Genomic DNA, 26,942 nt, shown 5'->3' with positions numbered 1-26,942 from the left:
GAGTATGAACTTATACAAAAAGCAGCAAGATATTAAAAAACTGTTTTATTGATTAAAAAACACACTATATCGGATTCATATCGGTATCGGCAGATATCCAAATTTATGATATCGTATCGGACATAAAAAAGTGGTATCGTGCCATCTCTAACTTGTACTAGTGTCTTTATTTACGTTCACGGTATGCGACTGCATGTGCTTACCTGCCCAAAGCCAATAGGCTGCTGTTGCTGGGGCTGGAATGCAGGGGTAATTTTCTGAGGCCTGTTGAGGAGGGGAGTGGAGTGATGATGTTGTCGCCCAGGAAAACTGCGCCCTTTGGACTGGCATGAAGACTCTAAGCCTGAGGAAGCAGGTCATGTGAAAAGGGGCAAAGAAGAGAACACGGAAAGACTGAAATGACGCTTATAAACACAAACAACACAGTGTCCTACTAACAATATTAGATTGTAAATAACAGGCAAACAAGATTGAGCCAGAGATCCAACCACATCCAGAGAAATGGCAACATTTGTGGCAGGAGGCTCTGAAGGCTTATTGGTGATTTCAGCTGTGCTTGATCAGTTCCAAACCATTAAACACAGTTATATCTGTTCTTTCATTTAGATGATTATAAATAGATATGTTTTGGGGATCAGGGAGGAGTTTGTAACCAAGCGTGTTCATAGAGCTTATAGTGGGGGTCAGACCATTGGCTAAAAATACACATGGCAGCCTTAGAATAGGAAGCTGTGCCCTTTTATGTGTGCCTTTAGTTGTAATAGTTTGGAGGTTGGAGACATAAAGGTAATATGAATCTGTATGATTTTCTAAGGATTTACAGTAAACCTTGCACTTTAAAGGGTCTTGTTTTTAAAAAGAAAGGCAGATCTTAAATGACAGTTGTTGCCCGTGGTCCCACTTACCACAACTGTTATAAAGTCTACATATAGCATGTGTCCAGTCTAGTGCCAATAAAGAAATACTGACGGGTATCTTTGGGGCAATTGCACATGCCTTATGCAGATTCAAGAAATGCAAATCCACACAGAAACAGAGGGTCTCTCAGCCTTGAGTAAGAAGTGTTGACAGCAAACAGATATCCACTTCAACGATCAGAGCAGATATGTCAGGGCATGTAACCCATAATCACCTGTGAGAACTTCTGTGGCCTACTAAAACGACATAATCCAAGGCCACGTGACCTGTGGAGCAGACGGCAGCAGTGGTGACAAGACCTTTGAGCTAGCGCGACCTAGTCATGGATTTGCAAGTTGTCTGACTCAACAATTATTTAAAGTATACTTCAGACACTTAGCAATTGAGCACAATGAAGGAATATAGTCATGTTAACCATATCATTAACTATCATTTTAGTTTAGAATGATCAGTGTGTTAATCTACTGCTCATCCCCCTTTTAAGTAGAGTAAGAACGTGTATAAATCTGGCAGCAAATGTAAACCATTACCTGTGTTGCCATGAGTTTCACTGACTGCAGGGTTATTATTGTTGTTGTTCTGCACTCGCATTGGAGGCACCACAACAGTACGAACTGTTGGTTTGCTGGGCTCGGTCTCCGGGGCAACACATGCGACGCAAGGCTCGCAGTTCTGGTTGCTGTCAGCAATATAGCGCCTTTCTGTGAAGGGACTGTTGCTATGGCCAGAGGTATGTGATGCAGGCGAGCTGTCCACGGTGTCACAACCACTCTCCTGTTCATCGTCCGACATGCTGCAATAAGAATGAAGAAGGCAACTTACGGCGTGGTAGCTAAACAGAATATCTCTCAATGTTGCACACTTATTTTGGTTGTCATGTACTATTTTAAAATTTGGGCTAATCTGTCCAATGGAGACTTTTAAAACCAGGCAGTATCTCATCTGTTCAAGCACAGTCTGAAGCTACTATCCCTACTTTACCTGTTGGGGTGTTTGCAGGGAGATGTGCTGGACTGAGATGAGGCAGAAGAACTGGTGCTGAGCGTACTGTCTGGACTGCTGAGAGAACAGACTCTCTCCATACTGACGGTGCTCTGACACGCTTCACAATCTGCACTCCCCTTACATCTGTGTGCAGAGAGATGTATCAAATCAGACACTCAATTTGAATGTTTTAAAGAGATGTTAGGAAGAGGAGCATCGTAGTCAATACTCACTCTCCAATTGAATGTCTTTGCGCGCCCTCCTCCTCATCGCTGCTGATACTGATGACGCTAACAGTTGGGCTAGCGAGGTCAGAGATCACCATAGCCTGTCTCTGCTCCTGTGAAACTGAAAGCTCCTCGCAGTCTGGCTCCACTTTGCAGCAGTTCTCATCCTCCTCCTCCACCTGCTCTGTTCTTTGCTCCTCTCCAATAGCGTGGCCTTCCTCTGGACATCTGGCTTCCTCTACCTCGTCCACATTCTTTGCTGTATCGGCCATCTTTGGGGACTGACATGCTAAATTTTGGATGTTAGTGTTTTGGAAGATGTTGCACCTAGAAAAGAACAGAGGAGGCTTTGTCAGATTCATGTTTTTGTGTCCTTATTTTTCTTCCTGAGGAAAGAGAAAAAAAAAAAAAAAAAAAAAAAAAAAAAAAACACATGCATCATACCTGTTCACAGACGGCTTGGCTCTCTTGTTGGCAGCTGGCTGTGGCCACACCACATGTGCAATGCCTATGTTGATTGGCTGGTGGGTGGACATGGTCATTTGGTTGGTTAAGAATGGCTGAGGGTGTGCAATCATGGAGCTGTAATGGTTACCATGGGGACGCACTTTCCTGCAAATAAAGCAAAGATCTCAAATTGTGCACAGCTTTCAATAAAATTGGTAGGCATAGCTACATCTCTACCAAAAGTACTCAAGAAGTTTTAGTGATTTTTTCAAGGAACTAAAAGCTTGCTTTGGACTGTTGGATATCTGGACTGCCATGACAAAGATTAGACCAATTCTATCCACCACTTTGGGTGGGGACTCAAAAAGGCAAAAATGTTTAAGTTGAAACACGTTTTATCAGCTATTATGAAGACTGAATGTGCAATGACCAAGGCAGTGTGGTTCAAATAAATGTTTGGTGCTGCAAGACACACACACAAAAACACACACACACACACACACACACACACACACGCGCGCGCGCGCACACACACACACACACACACAGACTTCCCCAGAACTTATTCTAAACTGTAATTCCTGTGGTGGAATAACACAGAGTTTTGACAAAGGTTTGTGGTCCCCGAGGAAACTTCCTGCAGCACAAATGCAGCTTATGACTCATAGGTCGTTAACATTCAGTGGAGCAAGCATGAGAACAGCATGTCCATTCCTACCACACGGAAACTAAAGATAATTAAGCATCAATAATTTTTACAATATGCGATGGAACTATAAATACAGACGCGAAATGATATGGATGACACATCAGGAAGACGGTGTAGTGTAACCTCCTGAAATAGATGCATGTCTTACCCCCAGTCACCCAATCTCTGTGAGCCTGCCACTGTGTCCGACGCCATAGTGGTTGGTGGTGGGGGCACCGATGTCACCTGCTGCCAAGTGGGCACCAAGATTTGCTGTGCACGAGCTGACCAAGACTGTTGGAGTGCAAAGAAGCAAAGTTGCATCACTGCAGACTTTACTTTCATCAGATTGTACATTAAAGGTCAACTCTGAACTTCTTTCGCACGTGGTTATTTCTCCCCTTTTAAATGACTCCCAAAAATGATTAATATATATTAAATGAAAAACATTTCATTGATCTAAGCACACTAATCACCTCAAGCTAACATTTCATATCAGTACATATTCTGTCATTTTAAGTGCCTCCTTACCTGTGTGATGACTCCAGGTCTGATTTGTATGGGCTGGATTGAGGGTGCTTGTGTGACTAGTGGCACAGAGGCCTCCATGCGAACAGAGTAACCTGCTGGTTTAGCTGTGTTGTGGGGGATTCCTGCTGTGGGAGGTAATAGAAAATGTCTTTGTTAAGTCTATCCACAAAAAGGAGAGTGACAAATAAATATAAGAATGACTGAAAGCATGTAAAACTTTATTTAATTTATTTGTCATGTCCTACCTTGAATGGTTGGGGGACATAAAATGAGAGCCTGCTGAAATGATTCATTGCATCCAAATTGACCACTTCCTGTCTGCAGTGGTATGCCAGGGTGCATTACTGAGGCCGCTGATGGAGCTAACCCCTAAAGGGAAAAAAAACAATAATAAAAAAGGGGATAATGGCATTTTTCAGATTTATTGTAATTACGATCAGTAGCACTGAAGAGCCAGCAGATGGCAACATGCCAGCAGCATTTTTTCCCCCAGGTGAGAGAGATCAGAAACATTAAATAGAGAAATTATTGGGTAGTCAGTTAACCTTTGGCTTAACAGTAGTATATAAGTCTACAGATAATGGTTCACAAGGTGTAGGCCCACCTGAAACCCATATCACACATAATTTCATAAATCGCTGAATCAAAGCAGGTTCAAGGTCCACTTTTGTACTAATGCAGTCCTTGAAGAAATGAAAGTCACTAAGCTTAAAGGATTGTGGTTATGCTCTTACGCTGTTGATATTCCCTGTTCTAAGACACCTTTTGCTATGAACATGCTCAAGAATTGACTGGCCTTAGGGGTAAACGGTCGAGCATGTTCCTTTGCTTCCCTACTAATGCTTCTCTCGTGCCTGGGTATAATCACATTTATTGGCTAACAACAACTAGGTCTATACAGTCTGCTACAGCTCCTACATGTATCCCAGCCCCCGCACACATGACTGTAAACGCAAAGCAGCCTTTCAAATCGGTAATGCTAAGAAAGCCACCACATCCTGAATGATAAACATTGACTTTCTTTTATAGCGGCCCATAAACATAACAGAAATGACAGTGCATCAGTTTTATCGTTCAATAAATGCCATCTGGTACTCTTATCCGTTTTTAGTTCTGATTTGGAATGAGGGAGACATAATGTGATCTTCCCGTGTACTAATGGTTAACTATGTCACCATTACATTGTTATTCAGGTAATGTATGTATGTATGCATGCATGCATGTCACTATTAGTCATGTTCATTGTGAGTACATGTTAAATAAACTGAGTTGTTTTGCATTATAAAGATCCAAAACCCAAAAAAAGGGTCAGTTGCTCTTTTCTCCTCAGCAACAACACTGATTTGCACTGTTGCCATGACCTCAGAAACATGACGTGTTTTTGTTGCCATGACAGCAGTGCGAGGACGCAATAAGATGGACAAGTCAGTACACAAAAAAGCAATAAAAGCAAGGTCTGTACAATTACTCTTCACAGAAGCACAAAAACAAAGCATATTATTATTATTATTAATTCACATCATGTGGGATCATTCCATCATTCAGGAAACAAAACTTTGTTTTTGAATATTTTAATTTCTGGATGCAATAATTACTGTGTGTAAAAAGAATCAAAACCAACTTACTTGAGGATGGACAGCAGTCATCTTGCTGAAAGGGTGATTGGCTGAGGCAGCAGCGGTTGTAGTTACAGGCCTGATGAAAGGCCCTTTGTTTCGGTTTGCGGCCTCATATGCACTGGGACGAGTCCAGCAAACATCCATGATGTGGAAACATGACTTCACACTGAAGACAGAGACATGGGGAGTACAAGTTACCGGTATATAGGAAGGTCAAAATTGCACCAGTTCCACAATATGAAGCAAAGGTAACTCACTGGTTGCTATGTGGAAAATCAAGCAGGTGCTGCATCGTCACAAATGGATGGCTGAGAGCTTCTGCGGGGGCAATCCTCTCTTCTGCATCAATCAACAGCATCTTCTTCAACAAGCTCACAAACTCCCGGCGATCTGCCTTCTCTGCCAACAAGTCACTACCTTCCAAGTTCATCATCAAGTTCACCTGGAATACAGACATTTATTTAGGCTGACTTGTCAAAATAGCTGACAAGTAGCAGATAAAATAATCATCTTTAAAAAAAAAAAAGTAAATTATGAATCTATAATATAATCTGCTTAAAATTAATTAAAGCACTTTTATTGGAACACGCATTTTCCAGAAAAGCAAACGAACATAATTCACAAGAATCTCTAGTGACGTTCAAATCAAAAGTACAGACGTGAACAGGCATCGACAGTCACTGTGGGAATTTCCACCTGTGGTTTGTTTTGTGTGACTGAAACTTGAACCTTTTTGCTTCTGAATTTAAGTTTACCATTCAACTGAAGGGGGAAGGCAATTCAAGAGCAACTTTTTTTTTCTTTCACAGTAATAACATGTGTGCTGTCTTCTCCTCACACATGTGTAGGTGTACTTCCTCTGGTAAAGACCTAGTAGCCTACAACGTCTAAACCTTTGATGTTGTACTTCCTCTGAAGTCCCGATAAGTACATTGTGGTCCAAGCTTTTGAACATACATGCGCTATGTCATCCAAACAGCTGAAGATGTACTTCCTTGCTTCCTTTGACTTCATTCCCGTCTCCACCTCATGCTCATCTGTTGACTGTAGACAAGAAAATATTTAGTGGTTATGTATCATATGAACGAAGTAGAGCACTTGCTACTTGGGATTTGAATATTTTGTTACTATGAACTGAATCCTTTGTATTCACAGCTTTAGCTGTAGGTTGGGTCATTTACAGCTACCAATATATACTGGCTCTGCCAGTAAACTGTTTCATCAGAAAAGTCCAAAGAAAAGCCCTAATCTGATACTGAGATTAGTGGAGTGTAAATACAATATCTCCATTGTACTTGAGATAAGACAATGATCTTAATTATGTGTACAAGTTTCAGTTTACTGCAGGAAAGACACCGCCATGTCTATACTAGGAACAGCAACTACTGTTTACCGACAGGAAGAATGTATTTCCAATTCATCTTTACCTTTAAGCTTTTCCCAAAAAGGTTAGAAACTAGGTATTTTAAATAAGGAATTCAAATTCTATACATTTCTGTGACTTGTATATAAACACTCCTCACCTTTAGTCTCCATGCTGCATAAGGCGAGTCAGACTCCTTGCAAAAGAACCGAGCTGTCTTTGTCCCCGAATTTAATAAATGTTCTCCTGGCAAACCTTGCGTCTGAGAAATGTAGCGAATCTGTTGAATGTGAGAAGAGAAAGGGAGGAGAAAAGATTCCATGAAGAAAATAAAGTACTGTAATAGTCACTTCAGAAAGGAAGGCTGTTTTCACCATCATTATCACTCTCTCATAAAACTAACATCACTGCAGCACTGTTGTGTACAAATGGAAATTTACAAGGTCATTGGCAGTGACATCACACTAACAGGTCCCTCAGAGTTACTTTGTGTGGATGTGTGCACGGTGGTAACTGCTGAAAAGACCTTGAATGTGGCATGTTCTTGAAAGGTCTAAACCCAAATAAGACCTTATAATCGAGTCTAGTTTGTGATGTCTGAAAGATGTCACTGTCTGTTCATGAAAACGTATGAAAACAAGGTTCCTATGGTCTCAAAGTCAAATACATTCCTGGGCAACGGCACCTGTCAGTCACACGCTGTGAGACAAGAATGTCATACACAGGTTTATGAGAGGACAGCAGTGAGAAGCCTGGCTGACGTCAATCACACCCAAGTGTAATGAACAACAATCATTACAGATTCAGCAAAGCTAAGATGCAGAGAGAGCAAAGAGCCACACTGTAGGAATGACAAAGATTAAGGGAACTGTACACACACACATTCATATGTAGCACTAATAGACAAACATAATCCTATAACACTGTGAAATCAAGATAACTGTAAGGCAGAGAATCATGCATGTCCCCAATTGTATACTGGGATGCCAATGCTGCGTCGTCATTTCAACATAATGCAGGTTTGTTTTTTTTGTTTTTTTTTAAACTTACATGTTTTTGTTGGAATCATTTACTCCGTTAACGTTCTTCTTGGCCTCTTTGGCCACCGCGATGCTTAAGCATTAGCTAACTTGCATCAGAGTGTTATTGAGGTGCAAATTCTGCAATGTGTCTATGTGTGGGTGGGACAGTTCATTCATATCAGTTGGCCATATGTGAGGTTATAAAGCACTGCATTCGCTCCCACTCTGATGGGATGCATGATGAGCGCAATCTTGTTTGTTAAGTGACTTTGATGGGATGGTGGAGATCCCCTTACATTCAACTATTACACAGCACACTGCATCACAGTCCATTTCACTTTTGCTTTTGGAAATGTTCTTCCTTTCATATCAAATCCCATATCCCCAATAAAGGCTGATTAAAGTACATCAAGAACTATTGATAAAATAATCAAATATTACTGAAACTGCCAATTCTAATAAACTTTATCCCAAAAGTACCCCTAGCCTTAATTCCCCTCTTTTCATGAAATACTGCAGCTAAGCTTTAGTCATGTCAACAGCAACAGCCAAAAAAACAAAACAAAAAAAACCCAAAAACAAAAAAACCAATGTGCGTGGGTGGGAAAATTTTTGTGATGGGAAAACCCTTATTTTTCCTTGAAGGCGTGCCTTTGGTAAGAGCTTAAACCAGTGAGATCACTGGCGCAAAGCTACAGCTTTGCAAAACAACTATCAAGCGAGCCTGGGCCTGCTGCAGGGCAAACAGGAAGCACAGCAGCTTTTATTTTATGACAGTCCTGATAACAGAGCAGACTGTAAATAATGCTTTTCAATGTACAATTTAAAAAAAAATAAAAAAAAATAAAAAAAAATCTCTCTCTATATATGCTATGAGATATCTATCTATCTATCTCATAGATAGATAGATAGATATCTCATAGCCTACACTCGCTCCTTCACTTTTGACACTTTAACCCCTAATAACCCAACATTCTTTATTGGTGACCATGCATACAACCTCTTATTCTTATACAAGGTTGAGTACCAAAGGAAAATATTGGTGAAATGATAGCAAGGACTCATTTTACTTTGCCATCTGCAATTCCACATGCTGACTGCCACTGTTCTCACTTGCACGGCTTAGCAAGGAAGAAACAAAAAGAACTACGGAAAGGATATAAAAAAGGCCAAAGAAATAACGGGTGATATAGTGCAGACCACAGCATCTTAGCTAATCGTAGCCACTAATAAGGCAACACTAACTAAGTGCATTAAAAACAGAAAAGAGGCCTCGTGTAGAAGTAGAATATAACGTGACTAGGAGATGAGGTAAAAGTGGGGTTGAGTAAGTAAAAGGAAAGCAAGGAAGCAGGAGGAGCTAGAGTTATAAATACAATATGCTGTGTAGGATGGAATAAGACCCCATGTAGAAAGACGAGAAGAAAAAAGGGAGAAGAAAGGGTGGCAGAGGGTCAGTCACTTCCTGGCAAATCAATCTATGACTCTTGGAAAATACCTCAAACCAACAAACCACTGCTTTGCCAAGGTTTGCAATGGAATTGCCAGTTAATGATTACTCATGACTTAAACTTCTCAAATGCTTTCATATAAAGAAACTAACACGATTGCCAATGTACCCTAGCAGAACATTTAGACTGAAAGACATCTTCTTTAACATGTATAAATTTGGAATGTTTACGATTTTGTATTTCAGCATGTTTCAATATAAGTGATGGTAGGTAGGCTCTGCTAAAGGACTGTAAGGCTGAAATGGAAAGAAAGCAGTTTTGTATGTGTTTTTTCTTTTACTGACAAAGCTGTGGTTCTCTTTGGGAAAAAAATAGTCTGATGATTAAATTCAAAGAAGGTTAATTGTACTGGTTGTTTTCCCATTCTTGGGGAAATTCAATAAGCACACAGGGAACCCTTTATACCAGTGGGCAGTCTTTCAGACATGTGGGTTTGGTATCACAGGACAGTTCAGTCACAAAGTTCTTTTAAAAAAAAAAAAGTATCAGTAAAAAGTATTTCAACCATTTTGTGAGAATAAAAAAAAAAAAAAAGAAAAAGAAAAAAAAGAATGAACTCTTCTCTACATGAAACCACTGCCACAATCGCCAGTGTTCGCATTGTGTTTAGATTCAAATACATAAAATTTAATCCTAACTTGAGGTGGTTCTCTCCAGATACCTCTAAAGCACTTGTGACATTCTGTCTGGCTTGTACAAAAACAAATTAATCATATTTAGGCCTGTCCTGCTGTGTTCGAGTCAAATCTCTTTCGGAGGAGTTGAGTTCTCTCTCCTGTCTCAGCCCTACAGAGAGTGAAAAATGATACCAGGGCATAAAAATACCTTGGTATGATTACAGTGTGCAGCACGCGGCTGAGGGGAGTAATGTAAAGTGCTGCATTGGACAGAAAGGATCCGACTGAGGCTCTGCTGGCAGGCTTTGAATAGATGGGGCTCCGAGGCAGGGAGGGAAAGCCGCTCAGCATAAGCCCAGATCAGTCTAGTCCTGGGAAGACACTGTCAGGGCTCCACTGGGAGGGGCAGGCATCCAACAGCTTTTAATAGACATACCATCAATCACAAAAATATACCCTAATGCTCAGTGCCACAAATACAGTCCTCAGGGTCAGTACATCACAAAGAAACCAGAACATCAAGCACCTCTTTTTTTTCTCTTCTTCTTCTTCTTTTTTAAACTGCAATTTTACACTCCTGATCGCTTTCTTTGCTCAAACAATCCATCGCAATATTTATTTCAGAGCATAACTATGCACAAGAGCTTTTGTTTCCATAAACCTCCTGTGTTTTGATGAAGAGGAGAAACTGAGTCACAGAAAGTAAAAGTAGAAGTTGGACATGCTTAATAAGTTACTTAAAAAACTGAAAAGAAGGGATAGTGGGCAGGTACACAGCAGAGATGAAGAGGCAGAAAATCCCCAGAAAAAGAAATGAGGCAAGAGTACACGGTGAGAAGGTTGGCTGTTTACCTGGTCGTACTCCAGGGCCCCGGGGTAAAGAGGCCAGCCCAGAAAAAGCTCCGCTATCACGCAGCCTAGGGACCACATGTCTATGGCTTCACAAAACGGCAATCCCAAAATAATCTCTGGAGCCCTGTGGAGCAGAGAAAAAACAAAAAAAATACTTAAGTACCTTCAAAATGCTTTTAAAATTCATACATGACTGTACTAAAAATAAATGTTCTATTGTGCCTTTTTTAATAGAAAAAGAGCATATACAAATAAATCCAACCACTTCACTTATTTTATTTTATTTTTTTTAATTGCAAACTACAAATCTTCAGAAAAATACCAAATTTGCATTTTGCAGGGCCTTTGCTGTTACAGCCATTTAAAAGCAAGAGTTATGAGCTTAGCTATTAACAAATTAAAAATGTGCAGACATAATCCATGCATCAATAACACCTTAAAATCTTCCCTTCATTAGAAAAAACAATGTTTGCTGAAAATGTTAGTTGTATAAACCAGAGGTGAAGTATTGAGCAAACAGTGGCACTGAATTCCTGATGATAGCCAGTCAAATAGGATTGTGCTTTACGTGTGTAACAGTGCCAAGAGAATTGTAAGCCAGTACTGTGTGTGTTCTGGAGCTGGAGTGCGTCAGCAGGCCATGCCAGTGGGTTAGCAGGTCAGCCAGGCTGGGATCAGAGCTTTGACAGGCTTTGACGCTCAAGTCTGAGAGAAAATAAGAGCCGTAGTCACTAGTTTATTTAACCCCACATGCTTGCTCAGTGTTACGTCTCCATAAAAGCACTGCAATGCCACTTCAAGGGAAAGGCTCATGGTGACACAAGTCTGTCAGGATGAATATGTGTAAAATATGCTGACAGTCATTAAACTTAGTATTCAGAACACACCACACACCTTAGCAACATGACAGAGCACTGACAGGATCATGTATTCAGAGCTCACAAACCTTAATGTGCAGGAGTGACCTCCAAGCTCATTAAAATCAATAAGACACTAGCAGTATCTCGTACACCAACAGTACATATTAAACAGAGGCTTCACAAAGCTGCTTTTCAGAATAATGTCTTAAGAGTGCCATTCAGTTCATTGCAGAGAGAAATAATGCTCTTTTTATGCCACGTCTAAAATTATGAATAGTATGCGCAAGAACTTAGTTTAAAAAAAATATATACACAATTTTTTAATCCAAAGGGCTAACAGAAAACTCAACATAATTTCTTCAATTTTTTGGAAATTGTATCAGTATACAGATTTAAATATCGTACCAGATGCTTATGGATGCATTTTCTATTTTCTATCTCTCCGTGAATTGCTACTTTATCATGGTGGAGGGGTTTGTGTGTCCCAGGGATCCCAGGGGCTATGTTGTCCGGGGGCTTCTAGCCCCTGGTAGGGTCTCCCATGGCAAATTGGTCCTGGGTGAGGGACCAGACAAAGAGCGATTCAGAAGACCCTTATGAGGAAAACATCAAGGGAACAGTTCACCCTGCCCGGGATAGGGTTACCGGGGCCCCGACCTGGAGCCAGGCCCGGGGAGGGTGCCCAAGGGCGAGCGTCTGGTGGCCGGGCCTTAGTCCATGGGGCCCGGCTGGGCACAGCCCGAAAACGGGACATGGACCCATCCTCCTGCAGGGCCACCACCCGCAGGAGGTGCCATAGGGGTCGGGTGCATTGTGTGCCGGGCAGCAGCCAGGAGAGGAGGCCCCGGCGGACTGATCCCCGGCTACCAAGATTGGCAATTGGGACATGGAATGTCATCTCTCTGGTGGGGAAGGAGCCTGAGTTAGTGTGTGAGTTTGAGAGGTACCGCTAAATGTAGTCGGGCTCACCTCTACGCATGGCTTGGGCTCTGGAACCAGTCTCCTGGAGAGGGGCTAGACTCTCTCTCAGTCTGGAGTTGCCCCTGGTGAGAGGCAGCGGGCTGGGGTGACTATTCTAATATCCCCTCGGCTTGCTGCCTGTACGTTGGGGTTCTTCCCGGTGGATTAGAGGGTTTGTTCCCTGCGCCTTAGGGTCGGGGAACGGGTCCTGACTATCATCTGCACTTATGCGCCGAGTAGCAGTTCAGAGTACCCAGCCTTCTTAAGAGTCCCTGGGTGGGGTGATGGAAGGTGCTCCACCTGGAGACTCTGTTGTCCTACTGAGAGACTTCAATGCTCACATGGGTAACGACAGCAAGACCTGGAGGGGCGTGATTGGGAGGAACGGCCTCCCTGATCTGAACCCAAGCGGTGTTTTGTTATTGGACTTCTGTGCAATAACAAAATAACGAACAAGGTGTTTGGCCATAACAAACACCTTGTTCGAACATAAGAGTGTCCAGTGCACGTGGCACCAGGACCCTCTAGCCCGCAGGTCGATGATCAATTTTGTAATCGTATCACCAGACTTGCGACCATATGTTCTGGACACTCTGGTAAAGAGAGGGGCTGAGCTGTCAACTGATCACCACCTGGTGGTGAGTTGGATCAGGTGGCGGGGGAGGACGCTGGACAGACCCAGTGCACCTAAATGCACAGTGAGGGTGTGCTGGGAACGCCTAGCAGAGGCCCCAGTCCGTGAGATCTTCAACGCACACCTCCGGCAGAGCTTCAACAGCATTCCGAGGGAGACTGGGGACATTGAGTCCGAATGGACCATGTTCAGCATCTCCATTGCCGAAGCTGCTGCATTGAGCTGCGGCTGCAAGGTGGTTGGTGCCTGTCGTGGTGGTAAACTCCAAACTAAATGGTGGACACCAGAGGTAACGGGAGCCACCAGGCTGAAGAAGGAGTCCTATCGGGCTTGGTTAGCCTGTGGGACTTCGGAGGGCGCTGACAGGTACCGACAGGCCAAGCGGAATGCGGCTCAGGCAGTGGCTGAAGCAAAAACTCGGGTGTGGGAGGAGTTCGGAGAGGCCAATGGAAAAAGACTTTTGGACTGCCTTCAAGAGATTCTGGCTGTCGGGCGTCTCAGGGGAAAGAGGTGCTCTACCTGCACTGTGTATAGTGCTGGTGGAGCGCTGCTGACTTCGACTGAGAAAATTGTCGGGCGGCGGAAGGAATCCTTCAAGGACCTCCTTAATCCCACTGACACGTCTTCTGAAGAGGAAGCAGAGTCCAGGGATGAGGGGGATGACCCACCAAGGATGTGCTGGAGAGATTATATCTCTTGGCTAGCCTGGGAATACCTTGGTGTTCCCCGGATAAGCTAGAGAAAGTGGCTGGGGAGGGGGAGAGGGAGGTCTGGGCTTCTCTGCTTAGGCTGCTGCCCCCGCGACCCGGTCCCAGATAAGCGGAAGAAGATGGATGGATGGATGGATGGATGGAAATAACTACAGATAATGGCATTGCTCAGAATAACTTGGCCCCAAGATTACATTGGTGAGAAACCCGAGGAGTTATTTAATTTCCATTAAGCATATACATAACAGTAAAATAATCCATTGCATTGAACTGTCGTACACACGCGCGCGCAGGCGCACACACAGAGTTTAATTTCAAAGAAATCTGCTCAAGAAATATCTTGGGTCTGCCATTTTGCAAACTGGACATATGAACCAAGATGATCCTGTACTTTCAATGTACATATTAAAGGGATCCAGGATACAAGCAGTCAGCAACTCTGTGAAGTCATAGCAGACTAAAGGGTGTGGGACACATGGAGAGAAACAGGAAACCAACCGTCACCTATTAAAAACAAATGCAACAGCTGCTTGAGTAGCCAACATAGTACCAGAAAACCTAGGTAGAAGGTATGCGAACCATTTCCGCCTTACAGGCCTGTCCTATTTATATTTATAAAAAAAAAAAAAAAAAAAAAAAAAAAAAAAAAGGAGTGAGAAGCCACATATCAACACATCCTCTCATTCAGATATGCATGGAAGTATCATGTTATACGATAAATGTCCAACCACTGTGACAAATTACCCACACGTTCAGCTGCCTTTTCAGTGAGTCTCTTGTCCTACAGACAGACTGTATTTTAGCCTACAACTGTCAACTGTCCTCTGTGCTTTCTCAGAGACGAAGGCATAGAGAAAAATGAACCACTTCTTCACCTGACACAGGTTTTGGCTGAAGTGGTCCTCCAGCTTAGAGCAACTCTTCAGAGCAGAACAGTAGTACTATAAAAAGCTGCAGTCTAAGGCGGGGCAATATCAGCTAGTCTTTCTGCAGAAAAAAAAGACTCACTGAAGAGGCAGCTGAATAACATAGAGAAAAAGCATCACACACGCCCAGCAGGAAGGAAGCATGAGAAGTAAAGGCCAGGGGACTAGCTGCTTAGCAATAACTGAGCTTTCAAAATAAGATGCTAATATTCTCTCAGAAGGAAATAAATAAAATAATGCCAAAATGGATCACTGATTATTAATATATTTTAGCAGCCAGCAAGAAATGTCTGTGTGTGGGGAAACAATGTAGCATAGGGTTGATAAGTCTCATTAAAACAAATGCAAGACATCACTAAGTATGTCTTCCAGTTAGGCACCACTGTGTAACTAAAAACCAAAGTTCTTTTCACAACGAAATGCCAAATCAAATCGAACAACAGCTCCATCTTCATCTGTGACACCCTACCTGCTCAGAAAAATTAAGATTCACACAATTATTCTGATGTCAATAACCTTCCTTTATGCACAATCCTTCCCCATTTCTAAAAGTCAAAGCCAGTGTACTAAGTCCCACACAATGCCCCCACGTATTCAAAACAATCCAGTATTATGGCTTTATAAGCATTAGTACAGCATTTTTGTCAGAAATATACAAAATGTCAACATGAAGGCGTAGAATGGTTGCTGACCCCATTAATTGTTTTCAGAGCCATCAACAAAATCATGGACTTAAAGAATGCATCAGAGGTCTGATAAATAATCATGTGAATTAAAGCGGGTGACTCATTTATTTATTTCAAAATATAAAGATTAATGTTCTTGTTGATACACATAGAGCACACATAGAAAATGAGTGCATTTTCTTCTGCTCTTCTGAATGCACAATAGTAATACGACACGTAAAATGCCAAACAGAAATAAAGAGTACAAAGAAAGACAGAAAAACGGAAAACTGCAGGACTCCTTCATTTAGTTTTGGGGGATAAGTGGATGTTGCCATGGTTGCCGGGCTCCATCCTAATCAACCTAACTCAAGCTCACCGCCTTTCTATGAAACTGAATCTGTTTTTCATTCTGAGGATATGACGCACAAGTTGAGATAGTGAAGCCTCGTGACTCTTCACTGCCACGTGCAAGAATCCCAGAAAAAAAAAAAAAAGACAGGTACAACAAAACTGTCTACATCATGTTACAGACCCACTTCATAAAACTGAGCAGGAATAAGTGTGCACGAGGAATAAATGAATGGAGGAATAGACAAAAAACTCAAAGTCAAATGATAAAGCATCCGGTAAGCACAAATGATCAGAAGCAGTGACCTGATGCCTCATAGCTACTCCGCAACGGGTACCAATTCATCCAAAACCAGTTTATGTTTTACAGGTACAGAATACAGCAACAGATCAATGCTGCATTATTTTACTTTTACAGGCTATTAAATGCAGTCGATCTGCTTCTAATGTTTTAGTGTGCTGTAAACCTACAATGTTTTTCTCCATTAGAAGACAAAAGAGTGTCCATTAGGTTTGTTGACTAATGCTAGTGCATGAGTTTAAAAACAAGTCTAATTTGTGAGATACGAGTTGACTATTATATTACTTTCCTCACAGCTTCAAAGCTTCCAGAAGGCCTCATCTGTTATCTCTGAAACATACCTTCAGAAGTAACAAAGAGAAAAAAATAGATGATATTTATATAACAGTTTTAGCTTTGGCATTTCAACCTTTCTATTACAGAAAAAGTGCTCCTTTAGCAGGTTAGTTGACAAGAAAGCTCGCATATTGCCTTGACAGTTTTGTATTCTCAATAAGCTTTAAAGAGGACACCTGGCCCAATGAGGAAAAGTTGAAGTGTGGATTCCAGTTTGTCAGTCTGGTGACTCAAACAGAGTGCATCTTCTACACTGATCTTATTTATAAGGTGCTTTAAAAACTCGAACATTACAGCAGTTACAGTAATAACTGCTTATCAAATAAAGTCCTTAAACTGGTGCAAAGTCAAATAGACAAGAATTAAGAGTGCCTGAACATTTTAACAGAAACAGATATTTGCCAACTGTGTATCAACAATGTATTGCATTAGAAAAACGACACAATACATTGCCATATACTCCCAACAGAGACCATGGCAAAACAATTGTGAGCCCCACACACACACACACACACACACACACACACACACAGAATTAACAGTAACTATACACAGCAATTATACCCAATATCTCACATTCTACATCCTTCCCAGCGTCCTAGTAACAGAATAAAAGAGGTAGGTGGTAACAATATAACCCATTGGTTTGTAAAGACCATTCACTGTGGTCAGGTTGGAATTTTGAAACCAGATGTGAGAACAGGGGTGGATTTGATTGCCAAACCCCAAAAGAAAAACTTGTCAATCACCGGTTATTAGCCAATGAGCATACCTTAGACAGTCCTCCTTTCTGAACTTGACAATGGGAAATATTTTCAGAGAATCTTTCATTTATTATGATTCAAAATAGGTGACCAAGCCAATATACTGATCAGAAAGGTTTTTACAGATTACAGACCTCTGCATTGGCTTCACCTTCCAAAGCCCAAAATTATATCTTTTTTTTTTTTTTTAATACCTTCTATGGACAAAACCAGAAATTTTACTTAGAAGAACATAAGTAATCCATGTGTTTGTGCTGTGTTGTAAGTAATTTGTTAACTGGTGTGGATTGAACAATTCTATGGTTTTATAGACACATAAAATATGTGTAGCATTTGGTTTGGTGAGGTCACTTCAGAACAAGGCGTTAATACGTTAATAACACTGCACTGACTGCTACCTTGTCTTTGACAGAAATCATCCTACTAAACAATGCCGTCCTCAGAGAAGGCCTGCCACTATGCAAGGTGTAATCTTCCTACACTGCAGTTATGACATTCATCTACAGTAATAAAATTAAACTCAAATAGGCAGAGGCAATGGTAAGAAGCTGCAACTACATTTTCAAGCTCATTTACAGATTTGTTTATGTGTGCATTAAGATGTTGACCCAAACATTTTCATTTGTATCCAATTTTCTACCTAAAACAAACAAAAAATACTGACAACATATTTTATTATTTATAACCAACAATTCTATCTTTATTTCTTATTCATGGCCACTATCTCACAATACAGAAATAGTCCTTGGGTCTTTACTTTGAGGACAAAGCAGGGTGGATTAAAGTGTAAAGAGATATCTAACTAGCTTATACAGAAAAGAGCAAATAAGGGTGGTTACACATTAGAAGAGGGAAGGATCACTGTCGCTGCATGCTCACACAAGCCTTTGAGTAAAACTGTTGTGACAGAGACATTTATTTGAACCACACTGCAGTTGTTATAAGGTCAGCTAAAAAGAAGAACTGACAACATGGTTCCTCGATGAAGGAAGAATGGAGCCACACTGCATGCTTTTACCAGGAACTGCAATACCACACACACACACACACACACACACTCAGAGCTTCCTGCATTATTCAGTGAAACACAGAGGCAGTGTAACAAAGGGCGGGGGAACCACTTGCACTTTGATCTACACAGGCTTTAGATTAAGGATACAAAGCTTTCAGACATGTTTTACAGATGTAAACCATTCAATGTGTTGACATAGCGCTGAGCTTTAGGAAAGCTTTTTTCCCCAGTTCAGGTGTAATGTGTTTTTTACTGTTTTGATGGTTTTAAGAAGGTACTTAAGATGGCCTAAAGAAATTGTTTCTGGGCTTAGGGTGACAGGAAAACGAAATACCTCTGGATATTTAAGATCCACTGGGAAGACTGCGGAAAAATTGCATGTACTTACCAGCTTACATTTTTTTACCCCTAAAATACTACTCTCTAAAACAAAGTAACTACAGAACAGGGTAGAAAGCAGATATTGGATTCAAAGCTTTAAAGCTAAACTTTGTGCAGTTTTGTTTTCCCCCTTATGTTTGTGCTCTAAGCTACCAACTCAAACAGACAAAAGCAAAACCATTTAATTTGATGCAGTACTAACAACTAAAAGAACAATGTTTTAGTGAACCGTAGCTTTACAGCATTGATAATAATACTACAAAGTTCATTATTCAAATATTTGTATCAAAACAAAAAAAAAAAAAAAAGTGTCTATACTGAGTTATGTTCACATATATTTAATCTTTTGAAACATTAGATTCTACCTTCTTTGTGGGGTTACTGATATTGCCTGTGGTAAAATGCTCTATTACCTGCTCCAATAAAAAAAAAACAAAAAAAAAAACCCAAAAACAAACACCAGCTTTAGCTCTTCATACCATCATACTGTTTGTAGGGCTGGGGAATATTCTCCTGAGTCCAAACTTCACCCCGTGACACCAACAACAGCTAATACCACTCTGGTGGGAGTGCAAATGTGCCGTTGGGAGTTTACAAAAGGAGCCATCCACACCACTCTGTGACACAAACATAATAATGGAACAAACCTACTGCTGTTTGTGAGAGCATTTAGAATCACAAAAAGTACTATGAGAACTAGTCTCGACAGTGCATAACTTTTAAGTGCTTGCCAAATGACAGACTGCAAGCCAGTGCAAGCTACTTTGACCACATCAATACTTAGAAAAAACCCTTTACTCAACAGTCTAGAGAAGGACTTTGTTCATAAAAGGGAAGATGCTTGTGTGTGCACAAGTTTCCATGCCCACAAATAAGTTTCTAAGAGTGTCCAATGGAATAAATGCTCACAGACCTACTTTTCAAGGACAGTTAATCCATCAGTCTTAGGCCAACTATTCTACACATGGATAGGAGAATAATGCACAGCTTATTGTTTCACAGAATTAATGACCATGTCAATGTAAACCTGTCTCAATCACTCATTTCTGTGATTTATCCCATTTAAAAAACAAACAAAAAAAAAACAAAAACATTTTTTGAAGAACATTTCCTGCAAGAGAATGGTATTTGTTCTTGGGGAGGCTTTTTAATGAACTAACAGAAAATGTCATGAACTCCTCCCAGTAAAGACTCAGGATACTTACTATGATATGTTCACGGTAAATAAATGCAACTTAATATTTCCAATTTCCAAATATTAAAATAGCAGATTATTGGAGGGACTGTAATTTTTAGATGTCAATTCTACCCTGGAGCTGTGAGCACTCCAGCTTTGCTGACTATGCAAACTGGAGTGGCAAATTACAAGTGGCCAACGGCCAAATGCTTGTAAATTGTGGCAGCAGTCAGTGTATCTGTCAAACTTATTGGTAAAAGTGGGTGACAGATTTGAGGTGTCCACCATCTCCTGTCTCAGAAAGGTGAACTAAACATTCAGCACAGTGAACACAGAAATGTGCATCGACATATGGGAATCAAAACAGCTGACATTGTGGAGCTAGTTGACCTTGAACAAGTAAGTCAGAGTTCTCTAGTATTTCAAGCTGTCCTTATTTCATTCTGGCTGCCTATGTGCATCACCATCTATAGAAGTCAAAGCACACTGGCCAGCATCCCATGAGCTATTTTTAGCAACCCTCCAATTTCACCCTCAGCAACGCAGTTTCCCCACAGTGTGCTTCGCATACTCTTGTCCCACAGGGGTAAACTACAGAGGGACGACAGAGTTACAATAGATATTTCACTTCATTAGTCTGTTGTCATTCCAACAATTTTGCTGTAACAGGAGAATGAAATCAAACATAGGTAAAAAATAAATAAAACGCCAATATAGACCAAAAAAAAAAAAAAAAAAAAAAAAAAAAAAAGAAAAACTGTCTGCTTACAGTTTGACAAATCTTAGAATAGATGTTAAAGATAGATAAAGATGGGACATCAAATATTGATAAAAGCTCAACAGTTGTGCATTCTAAAAGAAGGTACATGGAAAATAGGAAAACAAAAACAGAAAGGCCTGACGTTACTTTCCAACAGCATACAAAGAATGCAAAAGAGCTGAGGAACAGAAATGATAGGACAAAAGCCAGCCTCCATCAAATTGATGGAAAGAGTAAAGTGTGGGGGAAAAACAAAACAGTTATAGCTAGGGCTGGGCCATATTATACCGTTCACGGTAATACCGGTATAATGTTAGGCAACGATAGGAAAATGAAATATCGCGATAGAATGAGTAAAACGCGCATGCGCAGTGCCTTTGTTTTCATACGCACATGGCCGATTGTTGAGTGAAACAGATGAACCAGAATTGGTTTGTAAAAATGGTGCAACTTCAGTGATGTGGAACTGGTTTGGTGTTTGTCCATCAGATACACGACAAAGCACATTTTTTTTGCAGAACATGCAAGCGGCCGTTGTTATTGTCGTATTTGTCGGACTAAGATGCTCTTAAATCTGGGAGTAATCTGGGTCCTAAACTCCGTATGCTTCAGGTCAAACGAACACTGCAGCATCACAGAGTTAAAAACTGTCTCAATTCTTTCATCTTTAATAAAACGATCAGCATTGCTGCTTAACCAGGTGAAACTATGAAGTTTAACTTCCAGGCATCCATGAAAACAAAATTTATTACATTTAACAGAGTTAGAAGTTAGCAGGAAGCTAGCGGAAGTTAGCTCGCTAGTTTCGCTAGTTACCTAAGCATGATATAGCACGTTCTGACAGAGATTTCTGGAAAAATTCAAACGTACAGCTCTGCTATCACGTCCAACATAAATGAAGACAGGAAACTAAACAGCAGTGACGTTTGTAGGATTACTGAAGTTGGGCTAGCTGGTATATAATGATGTGCTACCTGATCGCTAGCGACACAGCTATGTTAGCATAACATAAACAGTGAGGCTGGAGGACGAACACTAACACTTTTCCACTTATAAAAGTTAACGTTAAAGTTCCTGATAGTTAGAGACAAATGCAATCGCATGGCAGGATGCTGTAAACGGACCAAACTTCAGTCAGGAGAACAACTGAGATAATCCATCCACAATACAAGGTTAGTCATTAATATACTGCAACAACATGGGAATAGAGCAGAAGTCATTCATTAATAAATCAATGGTACAGAAGTGGAGGAAGCAAGAAGAATGAGTTGAATAAAGTTTGATTTATCTGACTGCTTTGTTTCGCTTAATGTGCCTTATAATCCCGTGCACCTTATGGTCCGAAAAATACGTACTGCACACTGCAGTTTAATGTTGCAAAGCACCTCTTTTTAACTTCAGTGGATATTATACATGGTTATGCTCAGGATATATCAGCCCATTTCTACTGGAAATGCCTTTTGGTTAAATTTTCAGCAAGGAATTTGCATTTGCACTGTTACATTTTTATAAAGCTTTTAATCTACATAAAAACCAGCTTCTTGTTTAAGTGAAAATAAATGGAAGGTTGTCTTTTTGCGCTAGTCATGTTGTGGAGTTGTATTTTGTCTTGCATCAATTATATCGTCGGTTATATCGTTATCGCAAATTTTCAAATATATATCGTGATAAATATTTTTGGCCATATCGCCCTGCTCTAGTTATAGCTCTGTTATGACTTTGGAAGGAAAGGCTAGAATTAGAAATTAATAAGAATTGTATAACTCATGAAAGTATACATTTTGCTCCAAATCACAAATTTTGTTGGCTGACTGGCCAGCTCACAGCTGCTAAGTGGGGTTTTTCCCCCTCACAGCCAAGAGGTTTGCTAAATGAGTATTTGTGATGAAAAGATGCAAGAATTGAAATTCATGCATCAGAAATTGTTTTCAGACAGTTTTGAGAGACAGTGAAGTTAAGATGACAAATAATGGAAATATTGGAAAGTCCAGTTCTTAACTTGCGTCACTGCTTGGCTGTTTTTATGCATAGCTTGGTTTCTCGGTTTATTTTTTTTTTCGGTCACCATTTTCTGTGCTACGTCATACCTCTGTCCACAAAAAATAAACAGCAGAACCAGCAAACATATGAGCCAAACATGTTACTAAGTCACACTTTCAGCTGTGTAGTTGCAGGCATATCTACACATTATCATAGTAAAGGGTATTTTTCTTGGCTTGCTGTACATGCAGCAATTATTTCCAAGCAACCATTAAAGTGGTGAGACTGGTTTCTAGAACCTTGACACTTTTATTTTTAACAAGTTCCTGAAATGAAGTGTATATGCATCGCAACAACATTCACACAAAAGCCTGATGAGTTCCTGGAATGAAAGGAGTATACAAGGAATAATTGCAATTAGCAAGTATTTTCCACAGTTCCCATAAAACAATGAGCAGGGAATCGGTCGAAGTAATTGCCAAGTTCTCACTTTAGACACTAAAGAACAATCTACAGTAAAAGCAAATGAATACAGCTATCAAATACTATTTGCATCCATTTTTATTCAAAGTACAGAATTGCCTGCAATGCACACTGTTCCACTGTCTGACTGTGCAGGCAGGGACAATTATTCAAATTCTATGCAAAAGCTGCTCACTATAATAGCCAGTTCTGAATGCGGCTCATAAATCCTCAACCGTCCCAGGCAAAGAAACCAAGTTAGAAGTACCAAGAGTATGAAGCCCTTCATATCTCAGTCTTTCCATTTGAATAGACAACTGCTCTGATAAAGTGTAGTTCTCAAGTTTTTAAACAGTAACACATCATTTTTTGGAACCTCATTTCTGTACAACTACAGTGAATTTTTAAAACCAACAATTCTAAATTCTGCTGGTCATTTCCTTCAGCCACTTTCAGCTGCTGCTGGTTTGTGGGTCTTACTTCTGTTTTGTCTTTTTTAACTAAAAAGCATGCTTTGTTGGTTCGAAATGTTATTGCTTTTGGGTCATACTCTATTTGCACTGTGACAAAGTGCCATCCAATCAGTTTTGCAGTATTTGTCTGAAACTTAGCAAGAAACACCAAATACCTAGTACCATTGGCAGCTATTGATGCCCATTACATAACATAACCTTTCAATATTACCCAGGGGGATTGTCTATGTTAACATGCCATCTTCCTAGTAAAAAGTCTGAGTAATGCAGTGAATTCTGAGCGAGTGGGCATGTATAGCTAATGGCTGTATCCCAATTCAGGGTCTGCAGCCTTAGAGGCCGCATTTTAAGGCCAATTACGTCACAGCGATGGGACGAAGGCTGTCCCAATTCAAAGGCTGCTCGAAATGCGGCCCTCAAATGCATCCTTCATGTCACTGAATTTTAAGGATATGGCGGTGTAGACTTCGTGGCCCAACATGTCCCAGAATGAATAGCGCGGCGGTGGGTGTGGATAATTTTGCCGGAAAAAAAAAAATAAAAAAATAAAAAATAAAAAAAAAAACTGCGGAAGAGGGGCGGCCGAAGAGTAAACTTTTAAAAGTAAGTACTGAATATTATATTGCTTATTTATGTGCAAATGTTTAATAATGAAGAACATTAAAACATTACTGTTGGCCACATGTCGGCAAAGTTATGTGACATTAGCAATGTTTGTACTAACTTCGTTAGCCTTTACTTTAAAATATACGCTGTTCAATAGTTGACGTTAGTCTTACAGAGAATGTGATGATTTTATGGATATTTAAAGTAAGCACTGAGACAAATTTAGTAATGCCAACATATTAAAAGAACAATATTTGTCTCTCATACACACACACACACACACATACATACATACGTATGTACGTATGTATGTATGTATGTATGTATGTGTACACACACACACACACACACACACACACATATTAGAGATGGACCGATCCGATATTACGTATCGGTCCGATACTGACCTAAATTACTGGATCGGATATCGGAGAAAAATAAAAAATGTAATCCGATCCATTAAATATCACGAAAGCACCTCACAAAACTTGCAACACGCCGTAACTCACCTCAGAACGTTAGCACGTCGGAGCAGTATGCATCACGTGATAGAGCGGCTGTGGCATGCGGGACCTGTCGGTGGTCTGGATAACATTTGGAGCTTCGCTAGCAACCCGGCATTTCATCTCCGACAAAGTTATCCCCGAGAGAAGTAAAGCAAGTGTTTAAGTCCATCTCTGAATGTTTGTAAAGCATTCCTGCGTTAAGCTTAACAAGCGACTGCCTCTTCTTGCTGCTACTTCAATCATGAAACTGCTTAATGATCAGCTGATCGGCTGTTCTGTCGCGAGTCCGTGTCTCTTGTTTGCTTTTGGCCCACTTTGCACCAGAAAGAGGAAACCAGCGGCTGAACAACAGCAGCACGTTTAAGCTTGATCAGCTGTTGTTAGAATGTATTTAATATTACTTTCTACTCGAGGATCTTTTTCTACGTAGCTGACGGCTGGTAACTGTGCAGGGGCGGATCTAGCAAAGTTTAGCCAGGGGGGCCGATAGGGCATTAACAGGGGGGCACAAAGACATACTTTTCTTTCTTATTCTCATTTAAAATGTCTAGCTTTTAATAAATAATTATCCGAATCTTACACCCAAAGTTTTAATTTGATGTAAAATGAATAGAAGTCAATTACTGTATATAGTGACTATTAAGTCTAATATATATACCCTAGTAAGCTATAGTACTTTTTCCTTTGGGAAGGTACCATCTGTGCAGTCTGCAATTTTGTTGAAGAAAGATGTTGAATCTATTTAATATTTCTTGAAAAATAATTGATTTCTGTGCATTTTTTTTTTTTTTTTTTCACACTGCATCAAATTAAGGTTGATTACGTCGATTAAGCATAATGGGGTGGAGCGTGAGGGGTGGTTCCCTATTTTTTATTTATTTATTTTTGTTGTTGCTGGGAGTTGGAACCCTATTAGTTAGGTTGCTTAATATTTACGCTAAGTACTCTTTAAAATACCAGAATAGGGAGGATGGTGTAGGTTTAAGTTTATCAGATTGATCAGTATTGCTGAACTATGAAATTTTTTTTTTTTTTTTTTTTTTTTTTTGCATACAGGTATAACAGAATAGCTTTAGTGTAGTTGTTGTTTTAAACTTGAGTATGAACTTACACAAAATGCAGCAAGATATTTAAAAAAAAAAAAAACAGTTTTGTTGATTAAAAAACACTATATCGGATTCATATAGGTATCGGCAGATATCCAAATTTATGATATCGGTATCGGACATAAAAAAGTGGTATCGTGCCATCTCTAATTATATATATATATATATATATATATATATATATATATATATATATATATATATATATATATATATATATATACACATACATACATACATACACACACACCAGTTATATATACAGTGTCAAAGAAACCTCTCTTTGAGTGAAGATTTAAGGTGACAGGAAATATAAATAATATAAATAAATGCAGCTTGAATCTTTACTGAAGCTCAGTATTTGAAACAGAGTTCATTCACTGCTGTAATAACTAATAATGATTGAAATTATAACTTTAATATTGGCCATATTATATTTACATTACCAAAGTGAGATGACTTTAGTCTCATGAACAACATTAGCTAATTGTTATTTACTAGCTAATCATAAATGACTGTTCAGTACAGTAATAATAATAATCATGATTTCACAGTCCCGTGGTCTCAGTCTCAGATACTTATCAAATCAAAGCTCATGTAGAAACAAACAAACGAACAAAAGATTTTCTCCTTCATTTCTTTCAAACAAAGCTGTATGAAACGTTTCCAGCTGTTAGTGTCATGGTTGCTAGGCAACCTGGGCAGCGCGACGGAGGCTAGACCGTCCCATTTCACAAGCCTCTCACTTCCGGCCTTAGCGGTCTTTGCGTACGCGGCCCTTGTGGACCGTTAAGGCTGCGTACTTTAAGGCTGCAGACCCTGAATTGGGATACAGCCATTGTTTCCAGTAGTGAGAAAGTGACAGTCACAGACTGTCTCCATTTGTTTGCGATATGTGAGCTGTGTTAGCAGAGCTTAACAATTACATAAGGATTTGTCTTAAACTCATGTATCACATTTACTTCACCCATTTCCTCTTTCTTTGACTTGCCCATAAGACCTTACATTTTGATCATTTGCCCACAGCCTTTAAGTCAAAAAAGATGTTTTAAACAGGGTCACTAGACTGAACGTTTTTCCCCTCTACCCCCAATCTCAAACACAATATAAAATTTCATGTGGTTGGGCTAAACAAATCCCCCAATTACAATATTAGTTAAAAATATCTTGTTGTTAAAAGCATATGTACAGAA

The 26,942-nt window shown here is 40.1% G+C and overlaps 1 protein-coding gene across 2 annotated transcripts in view; it reads right to left on the bottom strand.

Annotated features, from left to right (window-relative positions):
• Positions 1 to 26,942, bottom strand: part of hipk3b (homeodomain interacting protein kinase 3b) — a 45,711-nt gene that overhangs the window by 6,892 nt on the left and 11,877 nt on the right. The window contains exons 3-15 of one of the 2 annotated variants that reach the window (XM_040011958.1): positions 10,780 to 10,903; positions 6,938 to 7,057; positions 6,372 to 6,458; positions 5,672 to 5,856; positions 5,421 to 5,580; positions 4,041 to 4,164; positions 3,796 to 3,917; positions 3,434 to 3,558; positions 2,574 to 2,741; positions 2,136 to 2,456; positions 1,900 to 2,046; positions 1,449 to 1,711; positions 204 to 343 (exon numbers count right to left, since the gene is read on the bottom strand). In XM_040011958.1, coding sequence (XP_039867892.1) covers positions 204 to 343; positions 1,449 to 1,711; positions 1,900 to 2,046; positions 2,136 to 2,456; positions 2,574 to 2,741; positions 3,434 to 3,558; positions 3,796 to 3,917; positions 4,041 to 4,164; positions 5,421 to 5,580; positions 5,672 to 5,856; positions 6,372 to 6,458; positions 6,938 to 7,057; positions 10,780 to 10,903 — 2,086 coding nt within the window. Of the gene's footprint in view, positions 1 to 203; positions 344 to 1,448; positions 1,712 to 1,899; positions 2,047 to 2,135; positions 2,457 to 2,573; positions 2,742 to 3,433; positions 3,559 to 3,795; positions 3,921 to 4,040; positions 4,165 to 5,420; positions 5,581 to 5,671; positions 5,857 to 6,371; positions 6,459 to 6,937; positions 7,058 to 10,779; positions 10,904 to 26,942 lie in introns of both variants that reach the window. The other variant, XM_040011957.1, reaches the window with a different exon arrangement.

Source organism: Simochromis diagramma, unplaced genomic scaffold (genome assembly GCF_900408965.1).
Source record: "Simochromis diagramma unplaced genomic scaffold, fSimDia1.1 OVJJ01000603.1, whole genome shotgun sequence".
Taxonomy (NCBI): Eukaryota; Metazoa; Chordata; class Actinopteri; order Cichliformes; family Cichlidae; genus Simochromis; species Simochromis diagramma.
The sequence above is the reverse complement of the archived record's forward strand: the minus strand, read 5'-3'. Positions and strand labels throughout refer to the sequence as shown.